Raw genomic sequence first — 21645 nt, 5'->3', positions numbered from 1 at the left:
ACTAACTCATGGAAGTCGGACACATGAACGTCACCTAACCCCTTTGACTTGGGTTCAGACATATATTCTTCCATTGCCAGTTTTTGGGTATTGACAAACACCAGACCAAACCTATCCCTCTGGGTGACATGACCCATGACAACCGGGGATATTGGATCTGGGGGGTGACAGGGCACCTGATACATGAGGATACTGGATATGAGAATACCAGACAAATACTGGTAGAAAGACTCTTTATTGACCATGACCCTTTACAATGGAGTTACATGAATCTTGATCTATCTTCTAAAATAGGATGGATGCCTGATTACATTTGTGATCATGTAGTTAACATCTGTAAGACTGATCTCTTTTCAGTGTTTTTTTTCGGAGTTTTTATATAGCGTGAACCTGACCCTAAAGTATCAGGTATCAGAGCGCTTTCCATGAGCACCAGTTACGTTACATAAGGACACATAAAATTTTGTTAGGCACGGGGAGATTAAGTGATTTGCCCAGAATCAAAGGATGTTGAGCGCCATTGCCGAGACTCGAACCCAGTTCACCAGATTTGAGGTTGACTGCCCTAGCCGTTAGCCCACATCCTCTCCCCTTAATGTGTCATGCAGACGGGGACGGAAAAAAATACGATGAAGCCTGAACGCTGTTTCATGTTCTCTTCCCAGAATGCACTGAACCAGCTGAGCAGTCACTGAGCGGTGAAGGACCAAAGGCAGCTGCGCAGAACTCTACCCTGTGTGACCTCCTGACTTCCACCGCAGTCAAGCTATGTCTAGGCCAAACCGGGGTTCACATGGCATTTGCTCCAGTCTCTTCTGCATTGCCCACAGTGAGTATCTGAGCAAATGTAAGTAACTATCATTAGCCTTCCTGCATTGCCTACATACTTCCTAAACAGGTAAAACTAGAGATCAGGATTGCGGATTGACCCACGGATTAGCAAGACAATCCGAAGTAATTGTACCTAGACGATGAGTCTGGATTTGGCTTAGTGATGCCCATGGGCATCAGTATGATGATGTACAGTGTAGTGATGAAGCACTCATTATTGGTGATACACATTGATGAAATGTGTGGGGATGATGATTGGAACATTTAGAATGCTAGGCTTAGTGAAGATAAGACGCATGTAGTTGGTGATGGGTAAAGTGATGGTGATAGGCTTCTTAATGATGATGTAAATGTTGATGATGATGGGCCTAAGGATGGTTATCTTACATCTGTTTCTGGACACTCAGACCATTACCACTGTCATGTTGCCGATCCTTGAGCTCATCCCAATTAGTTAAAATGTCAATTTTAAACAGGTGAATAAATGAATACATTTGATTGATATGTTTGGGCACTGCCCCTTTGTACATGCTCCTACAGAAGAACTGTGTTATGTTACTTACTCTACTTTTCCTGTTACTAACAATCCTTAAGACATCCAGAGTAACTGGACTTTAACTATAAATGAGCTGTAATCAAAGTACACTGTGTGACCTACACCAAAAGCACCAACACTTAATTTACACCTAGAGGAAAGACTCAAAAGTCATTACAGTGTTAAATATTGCAGACCAACTTGGGTGCTCAGCATACAAAAGAGAAAATCATTGGCACATGCCTAAAGCACTTGCATTTGTGAGCAGATCAACAACTTCTTTTGATGGGGTAATTTGATTTTGAAAAAGAGTCATGAATAGCTGTGGGAGGATGACTAGCTGTGGGATGAGGCCTCTTTGATGGTAATTTTGGTATTTATGTTGAGGTTTAAAGATGCTAGGCAGAGGTGTGGACCTGAGGAGTTTACAGGTAACACAATACACTTGGGTGGTTATGTTTATGGAATCTGGATGAAAAGAGACTCTGGCATGATGAAGATGGACTTAAAGATGATGAAGGGGCTCTTGGTGATGATGATCAGATGCAAAGGTCTGGAATGATGCTGATCGCTTTGGGGGGGGTAAAGATATGGATGGTGGACTCATTAATGATGGTTGTTCGGTAATGGTGACAGAGTCAAGCTCAGGGGTGATGGTAATGGGATTGTGATGACAGTGAGGTTTGAGATAAGATTGAGTTGTTGGATGAGGATAATCTTAGGGATTATGGTAAATTTCGAGATGATGACAGCAAACAAAGGAACAATTGATTCATTGACTGTGGCAGTGACAGTTTTTCCTCCACTTTTTCCTATACATAGGATGACAGAATAAGCAGCATCCTTGATAACATCATCGCCCAAGTAGTGGAGCGGAAGATCCAGGAGAGGCAGCAAGTTGATGCCCGGGAGGTGCGAAGCCCCAGCCCCCCAGAATCATCCCTCCAGTATCCAGTACCTCCTCAAGGAGGCATCCTCTGGCTGCAGGACCCCACCAACACCAGTAACTACAGGCGCTTCCAAGAGCACTGGAGGCAGTGCCAGGTATCTCATAGGAACCTACATTGGTTATTTTATTCCACAAAACTCCCCATTTTTACAGTAGGAGCATAAACATGATTGGCCATCTAATACAATCAAAGTAACGCTTTGCTTATCTATAGATCTTAGCTAATAATCTCCATGTCAGAATCGAAATTCATGAACATTCATGTTTACATGATTTCCAAACATATTGATGAACACAAAAATTGTGACTTGACATGTTCAGATGTTTATGGACAGCATAGTATTTTGTGGATGTAAGTAGGGGATGAACAATGGTGGTGGCCTAATACCTCACCTTCATAAATGCAGCTGAGAATGAAGCTGTGGCAGCTAATTACCACTTGCATAGCATTCTAGGGAATGTTCCTAAAATGGACAGTGTATCAAATGGTCCTATAAAGTAGTTCTCTGGTGGGGGGCAAATTGAAAAGTGGGAGTGTACTTTGAAGGTTTCTAGCTGGGATAAACAAGCTTGGACTTTGGTGATCGATAAAGACTACTTGATTTCACTCCTCTTGCGTTTTTAAAATGGTGGATAGAATTCTTGAATTAATCTCAGCCACTGGTAATTACTCAGAGCCACACCATAGACCATCGTTATTTTGACAACATGCCACCTCAGTTTGGACCCAGTCTTCATCCTGCTCCAATGGGTACAGTCCAGCCAGAACTGCCATGCCAGGTCCTCCATGATCCTAAGACTGGTTTCATCCTTGTTTGGGCTCATCAGTCAGGAATAGCTTGGTTACAGTGCCACAGTGTGCACGTGACCCACGCCTGGCCATACAGTCCTATTACAGTACAGCATGTAAACTGCTATATTACTCACTGTAGATGGCATCCTCCTGACCACAAATAAGGATGACCTCTGCCTCCTGATTTTCCTGGACCTTTCAGATGCCTTCAACACTATCAATCATCCCATACTCAATCACACCCAGAAATCTCAAATGTGAGTCACTGCCAATATCCTTCAAATGTTGTCTTCCTGCCTTTTCAAGTGGCATCAGTTTGTTCACATTGGCACCTGCAGATCCCAGAAGATCCTTATCAACTGCAGAGCCCCCCAGGGTGTCATACAATCTCCTGTCATTTTCAACATCTACATGGAGTCATTTGGCGTTCTAGTCGTCGATAACAGCATCAAATTCACCAATATGCCAACAATACACAACTCTACCTAAATATCACCTGCACTCCAGACATCCAATGCCCCAAACACTGCCTGCACCTCACCCAGACCTGGATGTCCAGCACCGACCTGAACCTTTTTTGTGGCAAGAACAACATACAAATAGTAGCACAACCTAGCTCAATGACATTAATTTAGAAAGCTTCAAACTTTCACTCAAATCCAAGTCGCTTGGATTAAATCTGAATAGAATAGAGCCACCCACTAATCCCCTAGGGACTGGGTATAATCAATCACAAAATACAGTTGTCCCTCGAGGAAACATTTCAGATCAATTACAATTTATACTCAATGTCACATTCATGATCATCAATTCAGTTATCCAGGGAAATTTAAGTACATATACCAGAATGTATCAAATAAATTTGTTTTTTTTATTCAACTCCACTTTTTTTAGAATCAAATTGATGCCTGGCAATGGACACACTACTGAGGTTCTTAGATTGAATTTCAGTAGTGTCCAAAACACCTTTTGCTGAGGTTATGGACAATCAAAATACCATATGACATGTAAATTAAACATAAACATTTAATCAGATTTTACAGTCTAAATAATAAACATAAAATAAAACTATGTTAGACGTCACACACGCCTAACATCATTTTGCTTTTATGTTTATTATTTAGACTGTAAAATCTGATGAAATGTTATGTTTAATTTACATGTGATATGGTATATATAGTCTGCAATGTGCCCGTACTACTGCATCTTGCATCATCCACAGTGTTTTTACAGCATCTTAACATCATCATAAGTGATGGATCTGTTTACAGAACCACAGCCCGTTACTTGCTTTCATTTATTGGTCGTTCCTTAAGAAATGTATGTTTCAAACCACCCCTAAGAAATGCCTGTTCTCTTATCCACCGTGTGTATAGCCTTGGATGTGTGTGACTTTACGCGGCATCAAAACGCCACACTACATTAAAATAAGCTCAGTATTTTTTCACACTGGTTTCCTTTTTTTCACACTTTATTGACACCATGGGCTATATTTCAATGACTTGCCAACCGTGTGGCATTCCATAGAACCACTTAGAGAAGGGTGCCGTATCTCCGATACACTGGCTATCACTATTGCCCTAACTTGCACATGCGTAATAGTAAATACATCAGACACATGCATGGTTTAGACTTCCAGCGCGCATCCGACCTGTAATCTGAGTAGATACCGGCCCTAATCCGGCCACTACATGCCCGCTTGCACGGACCTCTGGCCTACAGGGATCTTAACCGGAAGCCCATATTTGGCAGGTCAGGCAATTTGCTGGGCCTCCAATTTAGCGCGAGGATGGGACACCGGATGCCACACTCCTACCTTTATTGGCATTAACTACCCGGCGCTGACACTATAAATATCCAGACCCCGCTCCACTCATTTATCATCGAGAAGCGGAGGAGCACAGACATAGGCGCAGAGGCGGGGACCACGTCACGTATCAGTAAGAGTGTGCATGGGCAGATGAAAGTGTTTCCTTTACAGGTATTCAGAAACCTGATATACTACAGAACCTCATGTGTGTTCTTAGTATTTACTTTTGTCTTAACTTCTTGTATTCTGTGTTTTTTCTCCTCATTACTTTTTTAGCGCTTGACCTAAGAGGTCTCCTGCCCTCACCCTCCTATGGGGCACAGTGTCCAAACCATAGGGTATGCAATTTGAAGACAATGTCTCCCCTCTGGTGCACAGATGATTGTCAAAACTACTGCACTAATAGCCACTCACAATAGTATCTCGGTGTGTGTGGCTATTCATATAATGTTTTGTGTTTCTAGTGCTCTGTCACAGTTCTTAACCGATCCGTTTATCTTTCAGGCTTTAGATACAGGCCAGATCACGGTGGAGAGTGATCTTTATCACCCCACCCAGTGGAAATCCTCTCACCACAGTTTGGTAAGAGTGGAGCCCGCAGTTTACTTATTTGTTTAGGTCCTGATGAATGCCACGGACCCTACTGGGCCACTGGCAGAAACATGTCGACCTCATTGATATCGGTAGGGGGACCATAATATCCCCATAACACTGATCACTTTATTTTATTTACCATATAGATGCCAGCACCATTAAAATGTAATTTGACATCTATAATGGCTTTTTAACAAGGGCCCCAACTTAGTTTAGAAGTGCATCCCTGTCGCCAGGTGTATACCCGCACTCTATCAAACCAAGTTTTTAGAGGACGAGGACTGGTTAATGATGAAGCATGACACCAGGTGGTGTGTGAGACCAGTCCTTCACTTTTTGTGAGATGCCTGCACTCACGAATTGATTAGCACTAGCACTAGCAACAACCCACTAGGAGCGGTTCTATTGTGATTAACACCATCATTTATTACATTACTGTTGACATCTCAAAAGACATAATTGATGATACCACTGATGACATCATCCAAGCTCCTTTTGTACACATTACTCTATAACTAGTATGGCATCAGAGGCCTGAAAGTAAGTACCAAATAACTCAGAATAATAAGAAGCATCATTACTGCCATCACAGATACAACTCCCTTAGGTGTAGCAAGCATGTGCTATGTGCACCTTTGACCCTATACCATACACTTCACAGACAGCCTAGTTCACATTAACCATCAACCACAGGCATATGTGAAACCCTCATTGCACACAGTGTTCAATATACAATTGTCAGAGAAAGCCGAGTTAATCAAGATACTAAACATAAGCTCAAAATGTAATGCCCTACTACGGACATCTTTTATCCGTATCAAACCCCTAACAGTCACCGAAGATACATTTAGAAATGAAGTTGATATAAATCGGAAAGTGGGCACAGTAAACATTGTTTACTCTATGGTGAGAGTTTACTCTGTACCACACTGTTTACAGACAGAGAAATACACCACAGAGATTTAAAAAGTATCTACTAAGAACAGTGTACAATCTATGCAGCCTTTGTAAAAAAAAGACACTATTTGCTTAAATAACCAAGGTCCGAAAGGGCTGAAGATTATACTGCCTGCAGTTTTCATAGTGCGGTGAAAACTTTACTGATAGCCCAGCTTCTGACGCAAAAGAAGCACAGGTACATATGTTAGTACCTGGTATATACAGTCTTCTATGTTATGTAGAATTTGTTATGCTGTGACAATTCTGTTGAGTAACTCAAGGCTGCTTACAATACTTAGTATGTAGTATGTCAACTTTTGTGGAACATGCTGAACACTAGTCTGCAACTGCGCCCTGTAACACAGAGCTACCCTTCAATGCAAAGATTTATAATATGCTCAATACCTCTACACACCTATGATGCATTAGGAGCACATGCTTTTTGTGAACGCACCCATTAGCTGGACACTGGGAAAAAGTAATATGGTAGCTACTCGCCACTATTTAAACAATAAAACAAACTAACACACTTATTGGATGATATCCTCGGGATTGTCATCAACCGTCACTGATATCATTTGAGATGTCATCAGTGATGTCGTAAATGATAGCATAAAACATGTCATGAGTGATGTAATATGTGAGGTCATAAGCAGTTCTTGACAGGGATCACAAGTTATAATTAGCTCTGCTAACTATAACTGGTGAATTTCTGTGTTTTTTTATTAAAAACGTTAATGTTGTCACTGACATATTCACATAACTGTAACCTTTGTTTTTTCTGTGAATGTGTATGTGTATATATATATATATATATATATATATATATAAAATCGCCACACTGACAGCCTTTGCTGCCGAAGAATTTCCAAATGACGAAGAGTAGCCCCGTAAGTTGCTGGTGCAGAAAGTGCTTTTATTTAATTTCGTACCAGCGCGTCCGCCATGACGCGTTTCGCCTCAGGAAGAGGCTTGATCACATGACGTACCACACACCAATAGGCAGACTTTTGAAGTGACGATGCAAGGAATTGCAGCATAGACATGGTAAAAATACTCATTGCCTCTGAGTCGACGAAATAAATATATACATAAATACATAAATATTTCCATAATAAATACATTTACAAAATTTCATATGTATAGCAGCCAATTTAAAAAAAACTCTAATGCGATACTGTCAAAAAAATACACGGGAGTTAGATACCTCCCTCTATCATGAGTCGTAAAGTCCAAGATCCCCAAAAGTGTATCGTGCAAATTATATTCAAGCCACAGTGGCTGATGCCCATTGAAGGTTTTATCTATCCGCTTGCCCTTGCTTGAAATCAAGTAGGGCTAAACCTTCACTGCACGGACCCTCTGTTCGTTTGGACTGCAAAAGAGGGCTTCTGCTTAACATCGATCTCATCCTTATGTCACCAAATCATGTCATATCTGTCTGATGCCATCATCACTCTAGAATGTTACTCATATCATAATACATATAGCCACTCTGTGGTTATAGTCAGGGGGACTGGAAATAGGGATTTTTCAGATTTTTCTTCGTTAATAACTTTGCACCCATTTGATGAATGTGCCGAAACTTTGCAGACCTGCTTCCCCGGTTTCATTTTGGTAGGACTGAAAGTTTCACGGTGTTTGGTCAAGGGGGTGTAAAGAAAAAAGGGGTGTCCCAAAACAGGGATGAAATTGAATGCATTTTCCATAGACTTTTGGATTTCACGTAGCGTAACAAGCATCAGCTTGATTTTTATTAAATTGGCTGCATTACATACTAGAGGGTGCAGATGATTCTGTGGGGGTAGTGCAAGTACGTAGAGGAAGCATTTCTTTAAGTTATAAGTAAGGTTTTTCAACTGATTGATATATTGTAGCCAAACACTACTACAAGTAGCAAGGAAGCCCAAAAACTAAATAGGCTGCATATGTAAAGCTTCGGTTTACTACATGAACAAGTGAAAGACCTATTTACGGTCACATGCTAATGGAAACCTATAAACAAATACATAACAAATAGAATACATCTTAATCTACATAAGTTTTACATGCATGCTCTCTGGTTCACAAAATAAAACTGCCTCAACAAGCCAAACAAAGTCAATTTTTCTTATGCACCCCTGTGCAACAAAATGAAAAATTGGCCTAGCAGTGAGCCACACAAATTAATATGTGGAGGATATGATAATTGGCCACTACCCAACACCCGAAGGGAAAAAAAACAATACAATATTCTAAAAAACTTAAAGCAACGTAAGATATAATTTTATATATATATATATATATATATATATATATATATATATCTCAAACATATTTAAAAATATAAGAATTTAATATACAAATGAAATGTGAAATGACATGTAAATAATACATTAAAATCACTTAAAACCATATTAACGTACAGCAATATTGACATTTTAGATATTACAACCTTTGATATTATTGTATCAAATACATAAACAATATACTTACAAAACAAATACAATCCTTGAGATATTTATATTCATGATAATCTGGCTTTGATATTTAGTACAATAGATATTTAGACTTCGACATTAAGGGAGAACACCTCTGGTACCAGCTCTTGCTACTGAATAAAGTGAAACCATGCCTCCCAGAAAGCGACTACAGAACTCCTGTTCAATCCCTCTAACTCTTGCATTTGGATGGTGGAAACATCTTACTACATGGCCTCCCAGACTCCATTCTGGCCTCCCTTTAGGAAGCCCTACACTCTGAGGCACATATCATGCAGGCACGAGCAAATATGATTAAAGCACCCCTTTTCTGATGGAACTCCCCTGGTTCTCCTTGCCAGCCGGCACCATCTTTAAAACAAGCTGCATCATGTACAAAGCTGTCACAACCTGAAGCCCTGCCTAGCTGGCTGAAAAGCACACCATCACTGGTGGCTCTCGGCACACTCTCTACAAGGACACCATAAGTTGGGAGACAAAAAAGTGTAAAAAAAAGGCAACAGGCCTTTGCAATCTTTGCACCCAGGATCTAGAACAACATCCCTGTATCCATCTGGCCCCCAACTCTGCTCTGATTCAGTAAAGAGTTGAAGAAGCCCTTCTTTAAAGAGCTGGGTGTGTTGATGCAGTGACTGTCCACAAACCAACTACCTCAAACCACTTATTGACTGCATGCTTCCCTTTGAATCTGTACAGTGCCCCACTGCCATTTGGCTAGGCCAATGTATGCCACATACATTCATACCATATACAGTGTTTCTAAAGATTTAGAATCCCTCCCACAACCTGCAACACACAAATAAACCACCAATGCCTCAGGAATTCTTCAGAGGTAAATACTGACCAGTCCACCTCCTGTTAATAGAAATTCATATTCTGAAAATAGCACCTTGTGGCTAATAGGCCCAGTGTTTAGACTATCTTTAAAGTTATGATTACTTTTTAGTGTGCAATATTTCAATGCTGCTCCTTATAGAGGCTGGAGAGGTGGAAATGGACAAGTAAGTGTGTGGCCGCCACATACTGCTTTTGGTACTAAGCACACGTACTTGTAAAAAGTTGATTCAAAGCCTCCTTGGGTCACCTTTGGTAGCTGGGAGTCATTCACCTTGTCAGATCTCCACAGGAGGCAGTGGTGTAAAGCATATTATTGAGTAACACAATGAAGTAAAAACAGCAAGTTAGATAACGATTGTTGAAAGCACTTACCGAAAAAACACATACCTCTTGTGTGCTTTAAAAAGTATCCATCAAGTAAAAAACGGGTCTGGAGCGCCCTGACCACTAACTATTGAGGGACTTTGCCTCCTAGGAGTTAAACAGAGAAAGCCCACTCCAACGACAAAAGCAGAGCAAATATTATGCCATGAGGCAATGATAAATGCAGTTCTGTCAGCATCTGAAACTTGCAGGTCTGTCAAAGCTGCTGAAGGGTTTCTCTTGGACATTTCTTTTATTGGCACCATCTCTTGCTGCTGACAAAGATACTTAAATAAGGTCCTTAAACGCAAATCAGAAATTAAGACGTAACAGTTGCCACCCATAATAAAACCTCACAACTCCATCTTGCCCAGGTTGCAGTATACACCTAAGAACGTCTTTCTATTCCCTACAGTTGGCTCGAAAGGGAATCACTGGTGCTTATTCATGCAATGTTACCTCAAAGCTCTTAGGCCAGCACTGGCATTGACTGTGCAGTCCATACCATGCAGGAAAGGCGGCGCATGCAGACAGGGAAGCACACTAATTGCCCCCCTGCATGCATCATCAGGCCATGAGGGAACAGTGGGTTCTGTAGGGCCCCCTTAGTTTTCTCACCACCACAGGTTTCACGCTAGGCTCACGGCTATGAAATCTGTGGAGGTGATGAAACTCTTAATATGCTTGGCGGGACCGCAGTGGCACCACCAGCACTTTGCGGCCCTCAAACTGCCACACCACCACCAGTGGATTCAAACTAGCATGGCTGAAGAAGGGAGACATACCCTGAAACCGGTCCCAGGATGCTGGTTTCCGGTCCAGGGAGGGCCTGGCCTGGCAGTTCGATCTGGACTGTTCCCATGGGGCACAGGGTCAAGACTGATTTGCATACGGCTGGGTCCAAACTTGGGTAACGTAGTGGGTAAAAGAACGATGGATTTAAACCATATCTTTTGACTGGGGGAGAATGTTTGCATTGTCAGCATTCCGTCCATCATTTGTTTGCTGGAAACAGGGAGCATGCAGACAGGGGAGCACACCATGTGCCCTCCTGCATGCATCATGAGGCCATGAGGGAACAGTGGGCCCAGTGTGGCCCCATTAGTTTCCTCACCACAACAGGTTTCACGGCAGGCTCACCGCTATGAAATCTGTGGAGGTGATGAAACTCGTAATATGCTTGGCGGTACTGCAGCAGCACCACCAGCACATTGCGGCCCTCAAACTGCCACACCACCACCAGTGGGGGTTGCTGCAGTCCTATGGCTGTCCAACCGCTGTAGTTGTAATACGGCAGTCGGACTACTGGTGCAGGGGAAACATCCTTTACAACGCAACTTTTACCACGCAGTGCCTTTATGACGCAACTTTTACAACGCAAACCATTACAACGCATTGCGCTGGGGGGCGCTCTAGGATAGGGAATAGGTTTAATTTACTATCCAACACCTTCCCTACTATCCACGGGGACTGGAGTTGGAATAGTAAATTAAACTATTCACTATCCAGCGCCCCAAAGCACTATGCGTTGTAAAGGCATGCGTTGTAAAAACAGCGTTGTAAAGGCATGCGATGTAAAAGCATGCGTTGTAATGTCATACATCCCTGGTGCAGTGGTCCCCTACCGCCACCGCACCTTCACTGCGAATTTGGACCACCAAACTAATAATTAGGTTCTTGGTCTGCATGGTAGACTCAGGGCAGGCAGGCAACAAGTATCACAGGACTCTTACTAGCACTGGGGGCAAATGAGGCAGCAAAGCACACTACAGCAATCTGGGGTCTCTGAGCCGACTAATCCCGCTCTACAGTTAAGGAGTTAGCTCCGTACACATCATGAGTCAGATTCGCAAAGCTTGCAATGTAAAGCATTTTCATTGCTCTGTGAGCAGCCTCTGTCTTTGCGCATTAGGAATTCACCAACCCTTGGCTGTGCAAAGGGGTTATGAACAGCAAGGTGCACACAGCCTGACTTCTTTGTGATAATATGATGGAAATCACCTGTATGCTTCATCGTGCACAAAGGCCTTTATCAAACAGCAGATCTCCATCTTAGGGGGCAATTCCGATGTCGTTAGGAAACTATCCCGATCAAATCAGTTCCGGACTAGTTTCCAAACGAGTCGGGTCCTCTGAGTCTGAGCGACCGATTACGATGCCTCCCAGCATCAATCGATCGGAATCGCGTTGACTTCAGTGGGAGCCAGTGTCCCAAAATCAAACACAGGCTCCCATTGAAAAAAGGGGTGGTTGGGAAAAACCTTGCAGCCTGTGGCAGACACCCCATGGTGCCTACCACATTGTGCATGGTTGGAAAAGGGGTCCATTGGGTACCCCACAAGACACATTTGGATGCCTCTGGGTGAAGGGGGCCCGCAATTGGCCCCCAAAGACAGATTCTGGCAGCCGCATCGTCTCAAGCAAACCGAATCGGAACGGCTGTCCAAATCGGTCATCGTAATCGCTCGTCCGGAAACCGTGTCCACAGAGCTGTATGAATCGTCTCTGAAAGACTCAGGCTGTCCGGATGCCTTTTGGAACCGATTCAGTCTGCTTCGAACAGTTTCAGGCATCGTATCGGTCGTTGGAAAAACTTTACGATTCAGTAGGAAGCAGGGTTTCGAGTCGGATTCGACAAACCCGAATCCTATCCGGGCCCCTTCCTAATGATATCGGAATCGGCCCCTTAGTATTCACATTCACAATATGGGAGCACTGCCACCAGTCTCTTCTAAGGATGTGAGATACAATGCTACAAAAAGTGGCCCATTGTGAATAGGGCATTGGAGGCGGACATCAGTGGTCCATGGAACTAGGATCCGCTCCTCTCAGTGTCTCAGAAGTAGACTGCTTGCACCTGCTCTTTGCAGTTATGCATTACCTTGCATGCCTCAAGGCTGGAGAGGTCTTTTTTTGCCGCCCTTCACCGATTGGCTGGCGAGGAGCTCTGGATTCGCTTTCAAGCACTCCATGTATGGCTTGCATTAATGCCCGCTGAACTGAAATAAACTGAAAGTGCAGGTGAATTGCTGATTATAGCAGTGAGCTTGGCACACAAAAGGCCTTTGTGATGCATGACAGCAGATCTTTTTCTGAAAGCAGACTCAGCCCATCCGGGCCTTCCCACACAAAGGCAGTGTCTCTTTCTTTTCATATTGTTCCAGACAGTCTGTACTTGCTCACATTTTACTTTGCAAAGAGAAACTTGGTTGGTTGATTACTAAATAAGCTTTTTTAAAATTAATTTAAAAGAGGCTGCAGAGAAATACAAAGCCCTTAATTACAGTTCACCATCATGTACTGCAACATTGATACATAATAAAAAATACCTGTCACCTGCTAGGGTAGTGGGCCGAGACATACAGAGTATATCCCTGATCATCAAAGATTAATTTTCTTTCCGATGCGGCACATTCTTCCTTTGAATATAAAAATTTCAAAAGCCGATGTTAAGAATTCATAAAAAAATCTAAATGTTTAAAGGAAACATCTCTAGTCTTTTGTTCTTGCAGTGGCAGGAAAGTATATTGTCTCCACAATAAGGCAGACACTGGCTCTACGCCCTTATGAAATGAGGTAGACTGAACCCTACTCCTGGTCAAAATGGCCGAGCACATGGCTGAAGTTGAAGTGTTAGAGAGAGCCTGGTGATTGAAACAGCTTCACTTTTTGATTCTTTGACATCAGGATTCATTCCCTCTGTGTTTTGGGCTCCTTACCCTTGGCTAACCCTGACCAACAAACTCCACCACACCCAAGGTGTGTACACTCCTTGGGTGTATACACCTTGTCTCCTGTGTCAAAGCAAGGAGACAACTGAGGTAATCCACAATTTGTTTCCCTGTCCCACGAGGAAGATCCTAGCTATATTTGTCTCTCTCCCCCTTGTAAATACATGGCCTCTTCCAGGATCAATGTGTCATATAATTACGCCCCCTGACAGACTAGAATTAGGCTATGCAACAAAAGTAAAAAATGCACTTACACTCTACAACAATATTTCTGGTGGACATATAATCTTTCTCAGTTTCCTCACCTAATGAACACTCCATCCAGGCTTCAGACAGGGCTGGAAAACTGTTCCCCAGCAATGACTCTCCAGCACCACTAACTCCAGCCATGATTCTGCTTCAGGCTGCAGTGTCACTAGAGTTTTTGAGGTAGCAACCAGTGCACTTTGTCAGTTTCTGATACTATTCCTGCACCCCATCAAGACGTGCGGCAGGAGCCAAGAGAGCCGCAGCAACAAATACGGCACATAAGATGATTGTGTATCTTGGGATCTTATTAATCACAACACTAGCTCATCAAGGTGGGGGAATGGTGGTGATAAATCTCCTGAAAAGATTCCGTATCTCTCGGAAATTATAGAGGAGTGGCCCTTAAACTAGGAAACCATGCAACATAGCTCAGTTACCCGAAGGCCACCTGGGAAATACGGGCGGACTGGGAACATCAACAAGCCCTGGTGGCTTGCTGTTCGACCAGCCCCTGGTGCGGGGGGGGGTGCTAGCGAGAAGCAGGGCTCCCGCTACAGGAGGCCGCACTGCTGCAAAACTGGCCCCCAGTAACAGAACCGGCCCCCACAGGTACAAAACCTGCCCACCAGCGACACGCCCTGTGCCCACTACAGCCAATCCCACCCTGGAAATGGAGGCCTGAGGTGTGAGGCAGTAGTGCTTTGTAATGATAGGCAAGGATGACCACATAAGTGCCAGCAATGTTGGCAACCGGGATGCCACTGGAAAGGGCTGCAAAAGCAGCCATAGTCAATCAATCAATCAATCAGGGGTTTGTTAAGCGCGACTACTCACCCGTAGGGGTCTCAAGGCACTATGGGTAGGCGGGGGGAGGGTGCAGATTCCATTCCATCAAGGAGAGGGGTCTGTCAAGGAGCCAGATTTTGAGATTTCTTGCAGAGATGGGGAGAGATGTTGTCTGTCTGAGGTGGAGCTGAAGGGTGTTCCGTGCTTTGGCCGCAAGGAAGGAGAAGGAGCGGCCTCCCGATCTGGTATTTCTGGTGCAGGGGACCACGGCGCAGGAGAGCTGAGCTGAACGTAGGTTCCTTTGGGGTGCGTGGAATTTGAGTCAGCTGTTCAGGTATGCTGGTCTGGTGCCGTGTAAGGCCTTGTGTGTCTGGGTAAGTATCTTGAAGGTGATTCACGCCTCGACGAGGAGCAAGTGGAGTGTGCGCCGGTGCTGGGAAATGTGGCAGTGTTTTGGCAGGTTGAGGACTAGTCTTGTGGCGGCGTTCTGGATGTTCTGTAGCTTGTGGGTGAGGTTTTTGTTTATTTCGGCGTAGAGCGCGTTGCCGTAGTTGAGTCTGCTGGTGACCAGGGCGTGAGTGACGGACTTTCGGTGTTCGAGGGGGATCCATTTGAAGGTCTTATGAAGGAGGTGGAAGGTGTGGAAGCAGGAAGACGAGACTGAGTTGATCTGGAGGTCCATTTTGAGCTCGAAGTCCATATTGATTCCCAGGTTGCGTGCGTGGTCCATGGGGGTTGGCGGGTTTCGGAGGGCGGGGGGCCACCAGGTGTCGCTCCAGGCATCAGGGTTTGGGCCCATGATGAGTACTTTTGTTTTGTTGGTGTTTAGTTATAGGCAGTTGTTTTTCATCCATTTGGCGACAGCTTCCATGCCTTCTCGAAAGTTGTGTCTGGCGGTGTTGAGTTCGTTGGATAGGGAGAGGATGAGCCTTTGTAAAATAAGCAGGAATGCCATCCACGTGTTCTAGCTTAGCCAGGGTATAGGAGAACTTGGTGCAGAGAATGGTCCAATGCAAAATGGTAAATGTGGTCATTGTCTTGCCCTTTTTAGGTCCAGTGAAGCCCACAAAGTGCTTGTTATCATCTCTATGGTTTTGTGTGTGATCTATGTAGTATGGCACTACACACCTGAGGTCCAGACCTTTTTTCTCTCTAGTTGGAGGCTGAGGAGGAAAGAAAGATAAAAAGGCAATAGACTGACCCATATGAAATGCCAAAATCACCTTAGATAAGATAGTGGAATAGCTGCAAAGGACCAACGTATCCAGGTAGAAGACTGACAAAGATGAACAAAGCAAAAGGGCCTGAGATTCTCTAAACCATCAAACTGCAGTAATCTCCGCCAACAGAGCTATTTTTTTTTTGAAAAACCTTTATTGTAGCATTCAATAAAAATACAAGCATGGTCCTACAACCGCAGGGGCCGGCGCTAAACAAAATTAAGACCCCCTATATCACAGTACGACACAGCTCATCAGCCGACAACCGTGAGGTCCGGCAGCGATTCAGGATAGAACTTGTATTAGAATGCACAACTGAGTCCCAGAATGAGACAGAGGTTCCATTTTATATTATTTAAGAAGGATCAGGTGCCATACAATCAAACAGGCAAGGGACAGGATATGAACGTAAGAACCGCTATAATGGAACATTGGCGCCAAAGCATATGGATCGATGCAAACGACAATACAATATACATTCAATGTTGAGCGCCAGTTCTCAGGGCCTGCCCACCCGGGAATCAGGATATCATAGAAAGCATAAGCACTAAATACTAGTACACGATAAGAATCCGAATGATTTACAAGCTATACTGATCCTTTAAGGAAGAGAAAGGGAAGGAAAGAAAAAGGCCATAGAAATAAAAAAAGGCAAAATAAAAAACCCTTTCCAACCACCCACCCTGCACCCCTGCAAATGGCTACAGCCTAATCCCACCAGCAGCATGCCTGTCGCCCCTAATAACTAAAACCCTAAAAGTAGGAAAAAGAATGGAGGAGGGCTTATCCGTTTGGGCTCCCAGCCCCTTTAGTCCCCCCGCCAGAAACAGACAACCCTATCACTAAAAGACCAACGTATGACAACACTTATAGAAGAAATTAGGGGGCACCGTAATACACCGCCCAGCCTTTAGGATCAAACAGTTGCAGGTCGAACACCCGTAAAAGCCACTCCAACCCGTCCCGACCTAGTTGATCTTAACCTTGGCCCTTCCGAACCAGCACACGAACCCCCCCCAGCGAGACCCAAAGGCACACAAAGGAGTAATAGAGGAGAAGGGAGTCATCAACAATCAATCTATGGCGACTCGTAGGCAGTGAGTCCACAAGAACTTCAGACGCAGAAGAACTCTCCCTCCTAGATGGACAGACCCAATGTATCTTGCCCAGGAGTTGTAAAGTCACCAAGAAAGGAGAAGACGACCACAAAATGAATGGAAAGTCAAGAACAAAAGTCTCCGGGAGGGGAACGCCTTTCGATACCTCCAAAGTCGATAGTGGTGCAAGGTTCGGCAATACACTGACGACCTCGGGAACACCTTTCTCCAGGGCACCATCCGATGGTTTCAATACTTGCTTCCTCACGGGGTTCTCGCACGGAGTCAAAGTGGCCGCGGTTTGAATGGCTGCAGATTGCTGTTCCAACAGTAAGGCTGGGTCCGGTTCCACCAGGAGCATCTCAGATAGGCGCGTGTCCAATTTGCACAATAAGACATCCACATGTGAATGAAACGCCCTAATGTCCGCCAATATTGACCTCAGCGATGGATCAAGCACCGTTCGATCCATAATTTCACACCCGGCACCAATCACAATCACCTCCCCGGGTGAATCTGGCATCCTCAGGGGGGACAAACAGGATCACGAACGTGCAGATGCGGAGGGTGACCAGTCTTTATTCGCAGCCATGGTCAACCCGGTTAAGGCCGCAGGCCAGAGACCCCGACCCACCGAACCCCGGCGGGCCCAATACCGGGTCCACGGGACGGGGACCCTCACCCGCAGCCAACAGCAAGCAGAGTCACTCCTCCATCGATGCTGAGCAATAGAAACGATCGCCGCCAAATTCATGCTTAAACAAAGACTCCACTCCGATTGACCGGACCCAGCCTGGGTCTCCCGGCCGATGTTGTTGCTCTGCAGCCCGGCTGTGAAAGTACTCGAGGCCGCGGCTTCACCGCTGGAGTAGGCCACAATCTTCAACGCGATGTAACTTCGTCAAACCAGCCGATAAAAGTTCCCGGATTTCACCATCGGAGCGCGGAACAGTTCGTGTACACAGAGGCTAGGCGTATAATCAGGATAATGTACAGGATATTGCGGCGGGATACGGAGGTCGGCGGAGCCGGGAGCCTAAGCAGCCATCTTGTTTGCTGACTTAGCTCCTCCTCCAGCAGAGCTATTTTTAGAGTAAGAAGTTGAACTGAGCAACTGTGCATCAGGTCAAATAGAGATGCCATCAAGACAATCAAAACAAAGGTTTAAATTCAACTGGGTAATAATAAAGAGTGGGAGGGAACAAATAAATCAAACCTTATAGAAAATATGCCACTAGTGGCGATTTAAACAATGACGTTCGGCCTGGATGACACATAAATGCAGACAGAGCAGCAAGGTAACTTTCAACTGTAGCCACTGCCAGACCAAGCTGTGCAAAGGACACAAGAAGCAAAGTTGTCTGACAGACAAGATGTAAAAGGATGAATCTCTTCCTGCCCACACCTATGCACAACCTTGTTCCAGAGTCTTGCATATGTGTGCTTGGTGCAGGATGCAACCTCATCTGGAAGGCACAAAGATTTAACTGATACCCTTAATCTCCATGCTTCAACTGTAGTGGGAGCAGATCCACACTGAGTGGAATGGGAAGAGGCACCAACTGCTGAGTGACAACAGAACAGGGTACCAGATCCTCCTCACTCAATCTGGAGCAATCAGAAGCTGCTATGCCCAATCCTCCTGCCCTTTCACCAGTACTTTAGACAGAAACGAAATGGATGGGAATGCTTACATTAGGTCCCGAAATCAACTGAACCTAACGGCATTCCCAGAGTGACATTGGTTCAGGAAAAGTATGGCACCAAACTGAGGATAGTTCCTGTTCCAGGGCAGAGCAAGGAGATCAGTAGCGGCTTGTGCCCTAAATATTTGGTGAGGCAACCACTGACTTGCAATGCTCGGGGGCTGCCTGAGGTGGGAGAAAGGGGTTCGAAACAGTAGAACAACACACCCCGTTTTATTCGCCAATGACCTGTTGATTACAGTACATGGAAAAGGAAGAACTGCAACATGAAGCGCTATCTCTCACGGTTTCTCACCATATATGTTTATATAGACACGGTTCAGCAGAGGAGCAATCATCACAGACCCTCCCCCCACTGCTTAGCTGTGCTCAGTGTCCTGGGATTCTTGCTAATATTGGACATTCCTAGCAAAATGATCTCTTTCAGATCCCTCCTGGTGGAGTCACTATTGCGAAACTGACGCAGGGGAGTGAATGGAAGACATAAAAATAATGTATATTGGTCCTGCCTTTACTGGCCGCTAACGCACCTTGCACAGATGTCACTCACAGCTCCCCCTGTCATGTGAGTGAGGGACTGCGCACAGCCACTCCAGCGAAGGAGCCTAACAAAGGACAGCTTGGCGGGGGCTACCTCCTGCCCTTCCCATTTTCCTGGTATTAGTGACTCAGACGTGAATCCTGTGCTCTCCATGCCACTGGAATCAAACTAATCTGGCTGATGAGGGCTGAAAGCCCGAAACCGGTCCTAGGATGCTTGTTTCCAGTCCAGGGAGGACCTGACTTGGCGGTTCGGGCTGGACTGTTCCCATGGGGCACAGGGTCAAGACTGATTTGCATATGGCTGGGTTCAAACTGGAATGGCATGGTGAGCAAAAAAACGATGGATTTAGGCCCAGATCTCTGTACTGGGGTGAATGTATGACATTGTTCTGCATTCTGTCCATCAACTGTTGTTTTTGCAGTTCTAACGACATGCAGCGCAGGCTTTACAGCAACATATGAAATCGCGAGTTTTCAGGCCATGCCGATGTCATTTCCTGGCAGTTCCCATCCCTCTCTTGCCACAATCTACCAGTTACACTGAATTTGGTATTGTTTCAGGTTGTGGCACATGGCCAGAAGATGTCTATGTGGCATAAAGCGACAAAAAAACATTTTTAGCGCACAAGCCAGGCAGAAAAGCAGCCCTTGCCACCTCAATTAAAATGATGTTACCTAGCAGTCCTTTGTTGCATGCCATTTGGGCAATAAAATAATGTAAAGTAGCAGTAGCCAGGACATGTTATACAGCGCAGAGGACAACTCAGTATGCATGAAGTCTTATGGCATTACCATACCTAAACAAGAGTACTTTAAAGCTCAGCAAAGCACACGTCTGAATGTTTTTTAGTATTATTGGAGATAAAAAGAGAAATGTATGTAGACCCAAATATGTAAATGCATCTTAAAGCCAGACATTCATGCACTACTTCAATGTGCTCTGCATGCTAGCAGTTTAAATCTATACCTTACGCTCAAAGTGTTTTTAATACGTATTGCGACTTCCACAGTATAGTTTATGAGCCATTACACATGCATCGAATCATAACTACACAGTATGATACACAAAGGACTAGCGTACACTGGCATATTACCTGCATACTAAAAAGTGGTAAATAAATAAATTAAGTGTACTTAACCACCACATGCGCTGGCTCGTATCCTCCTGTCCTCGTTTCAGTCCATCGTCTCTGGTCTGCAGCAATTCTCCACACCAATCGAGACGCTGCTCTCATGCTGCTAATAATGTTAAGTAGCATCAAGGCAACTCTAGGATTGGCTGGAGCAGGCTGCCTCGATGCTCCAGCAGTTACTGTGCTGCTCTCCACCCAGCTGTTTAAGACAGCTGAGTGGGGCGGAGAGGTTTGCCCTGGGCATGTCAGGCTGGCCGTCGCAAGACAGCTGGCCAAAATGGCATGCGCAGTGTAAACTGGTGGAGTGAGCACCCCTCCCCTGCTGCCAGTCAGCAGCAGTGGCCCCGCCCCCAAACACAGCTTGGGCTGGTGTTGTGAAAAATAAAATGGTAATAAATTCATTTTATTACCATTTTACTTTCACCTTTGCAGTGCTGGCACTGGCAACAGGGGGGCGACGCTCCTCTGCCCTAATAGAGGGGCCACGGCTGGAAGAGACCCATGAATGGAAACCCCAATCTGGAGAAAATCACTTTTGTCATCTTGGGGTGGAGCTCACGTATGAGGTCCTCCACTGAGTGACGACTGAGATCATCCTCTTTCACACTGAGAGAGCCTGCGAGACGGGCAGCTTCTGGGAAGGCTCCCCATCATTGCACCAACGTCTACAGGCAAGTTACCTTCCAACATAAAATCCCTGACCCTCCACCACCATATTTGTTGTTGTAATAGACGGTAGTGGCATTTCGGATAGACTCTGGATGGGTGAATTTTCAGAAGGTTCAAGCAGCCCATTCACCAGGGCAGAACTGAATTCACTGAATAAAAAATCTGCAGCTAAGCCCAAAGGCTTCCTTGGTGTTTCTGCCACTACCTCCTAGGACACTATTCAAGGGCTCTCAACCTGCCTAGTGGAATCAGGCACCAACAGGATGCATGAGACCCAGCAGGCAAAATACCTGCAGGACTGGGATTTAAGCTTGAGGCAGGCACATTAGATTCAACGCTTGAATGTACAAGAACCTACATGGAGGATGGAAGGCCTTCAT

General features: G+C 44.9%; 1 protein-coding gene across 2 annotated transcripts in view; it reads left to right on the top strand.

Moving 5' to 3' along the window:
- The window catches only part of HR (HR lysine demethylase and nuclear receptor corepressor), a 418401-nt gene that overhangs the window by 242024 nt on the left and 154732 nt on the right, over window positions 1-21645 (top strand). For both annotated transcript variants that reach the window (XM_078666365.1, XM_078666366.1), the window contains 2 exons: window positions 666-829; window positions 2189-2410. In XM_078666365.1, the coding sequence (XP_078522491.1) occupies window positions 666-829; window positions 2189-2410 (386 nt within the window). The remainder of the gene's footprint in view (window positions 1-665; window positions 830-2188; window positions 2411-21645) is intronic.

The sequence above is a fragment of the Lissotriton helveticus genome, chromosome 11, assembly GCF_964261635.1.
Source record: "Lissotriton helveticus chromosome 11, aLisHel1.1, whole genome shotgun sequence".
In the NCBI taxonomy this organism is placed as follows: domain Eukaryota; kingdom Metazoa; phylum Chordata; class Amphibia; order Caudata; family Salamandridae; genus Lissotriton; species Lissotriton helveticus.
Note: the sequence above shows the minus strand (reverse complement) of the source record. Positions and strands in the feature narration are given on the sequence as shown.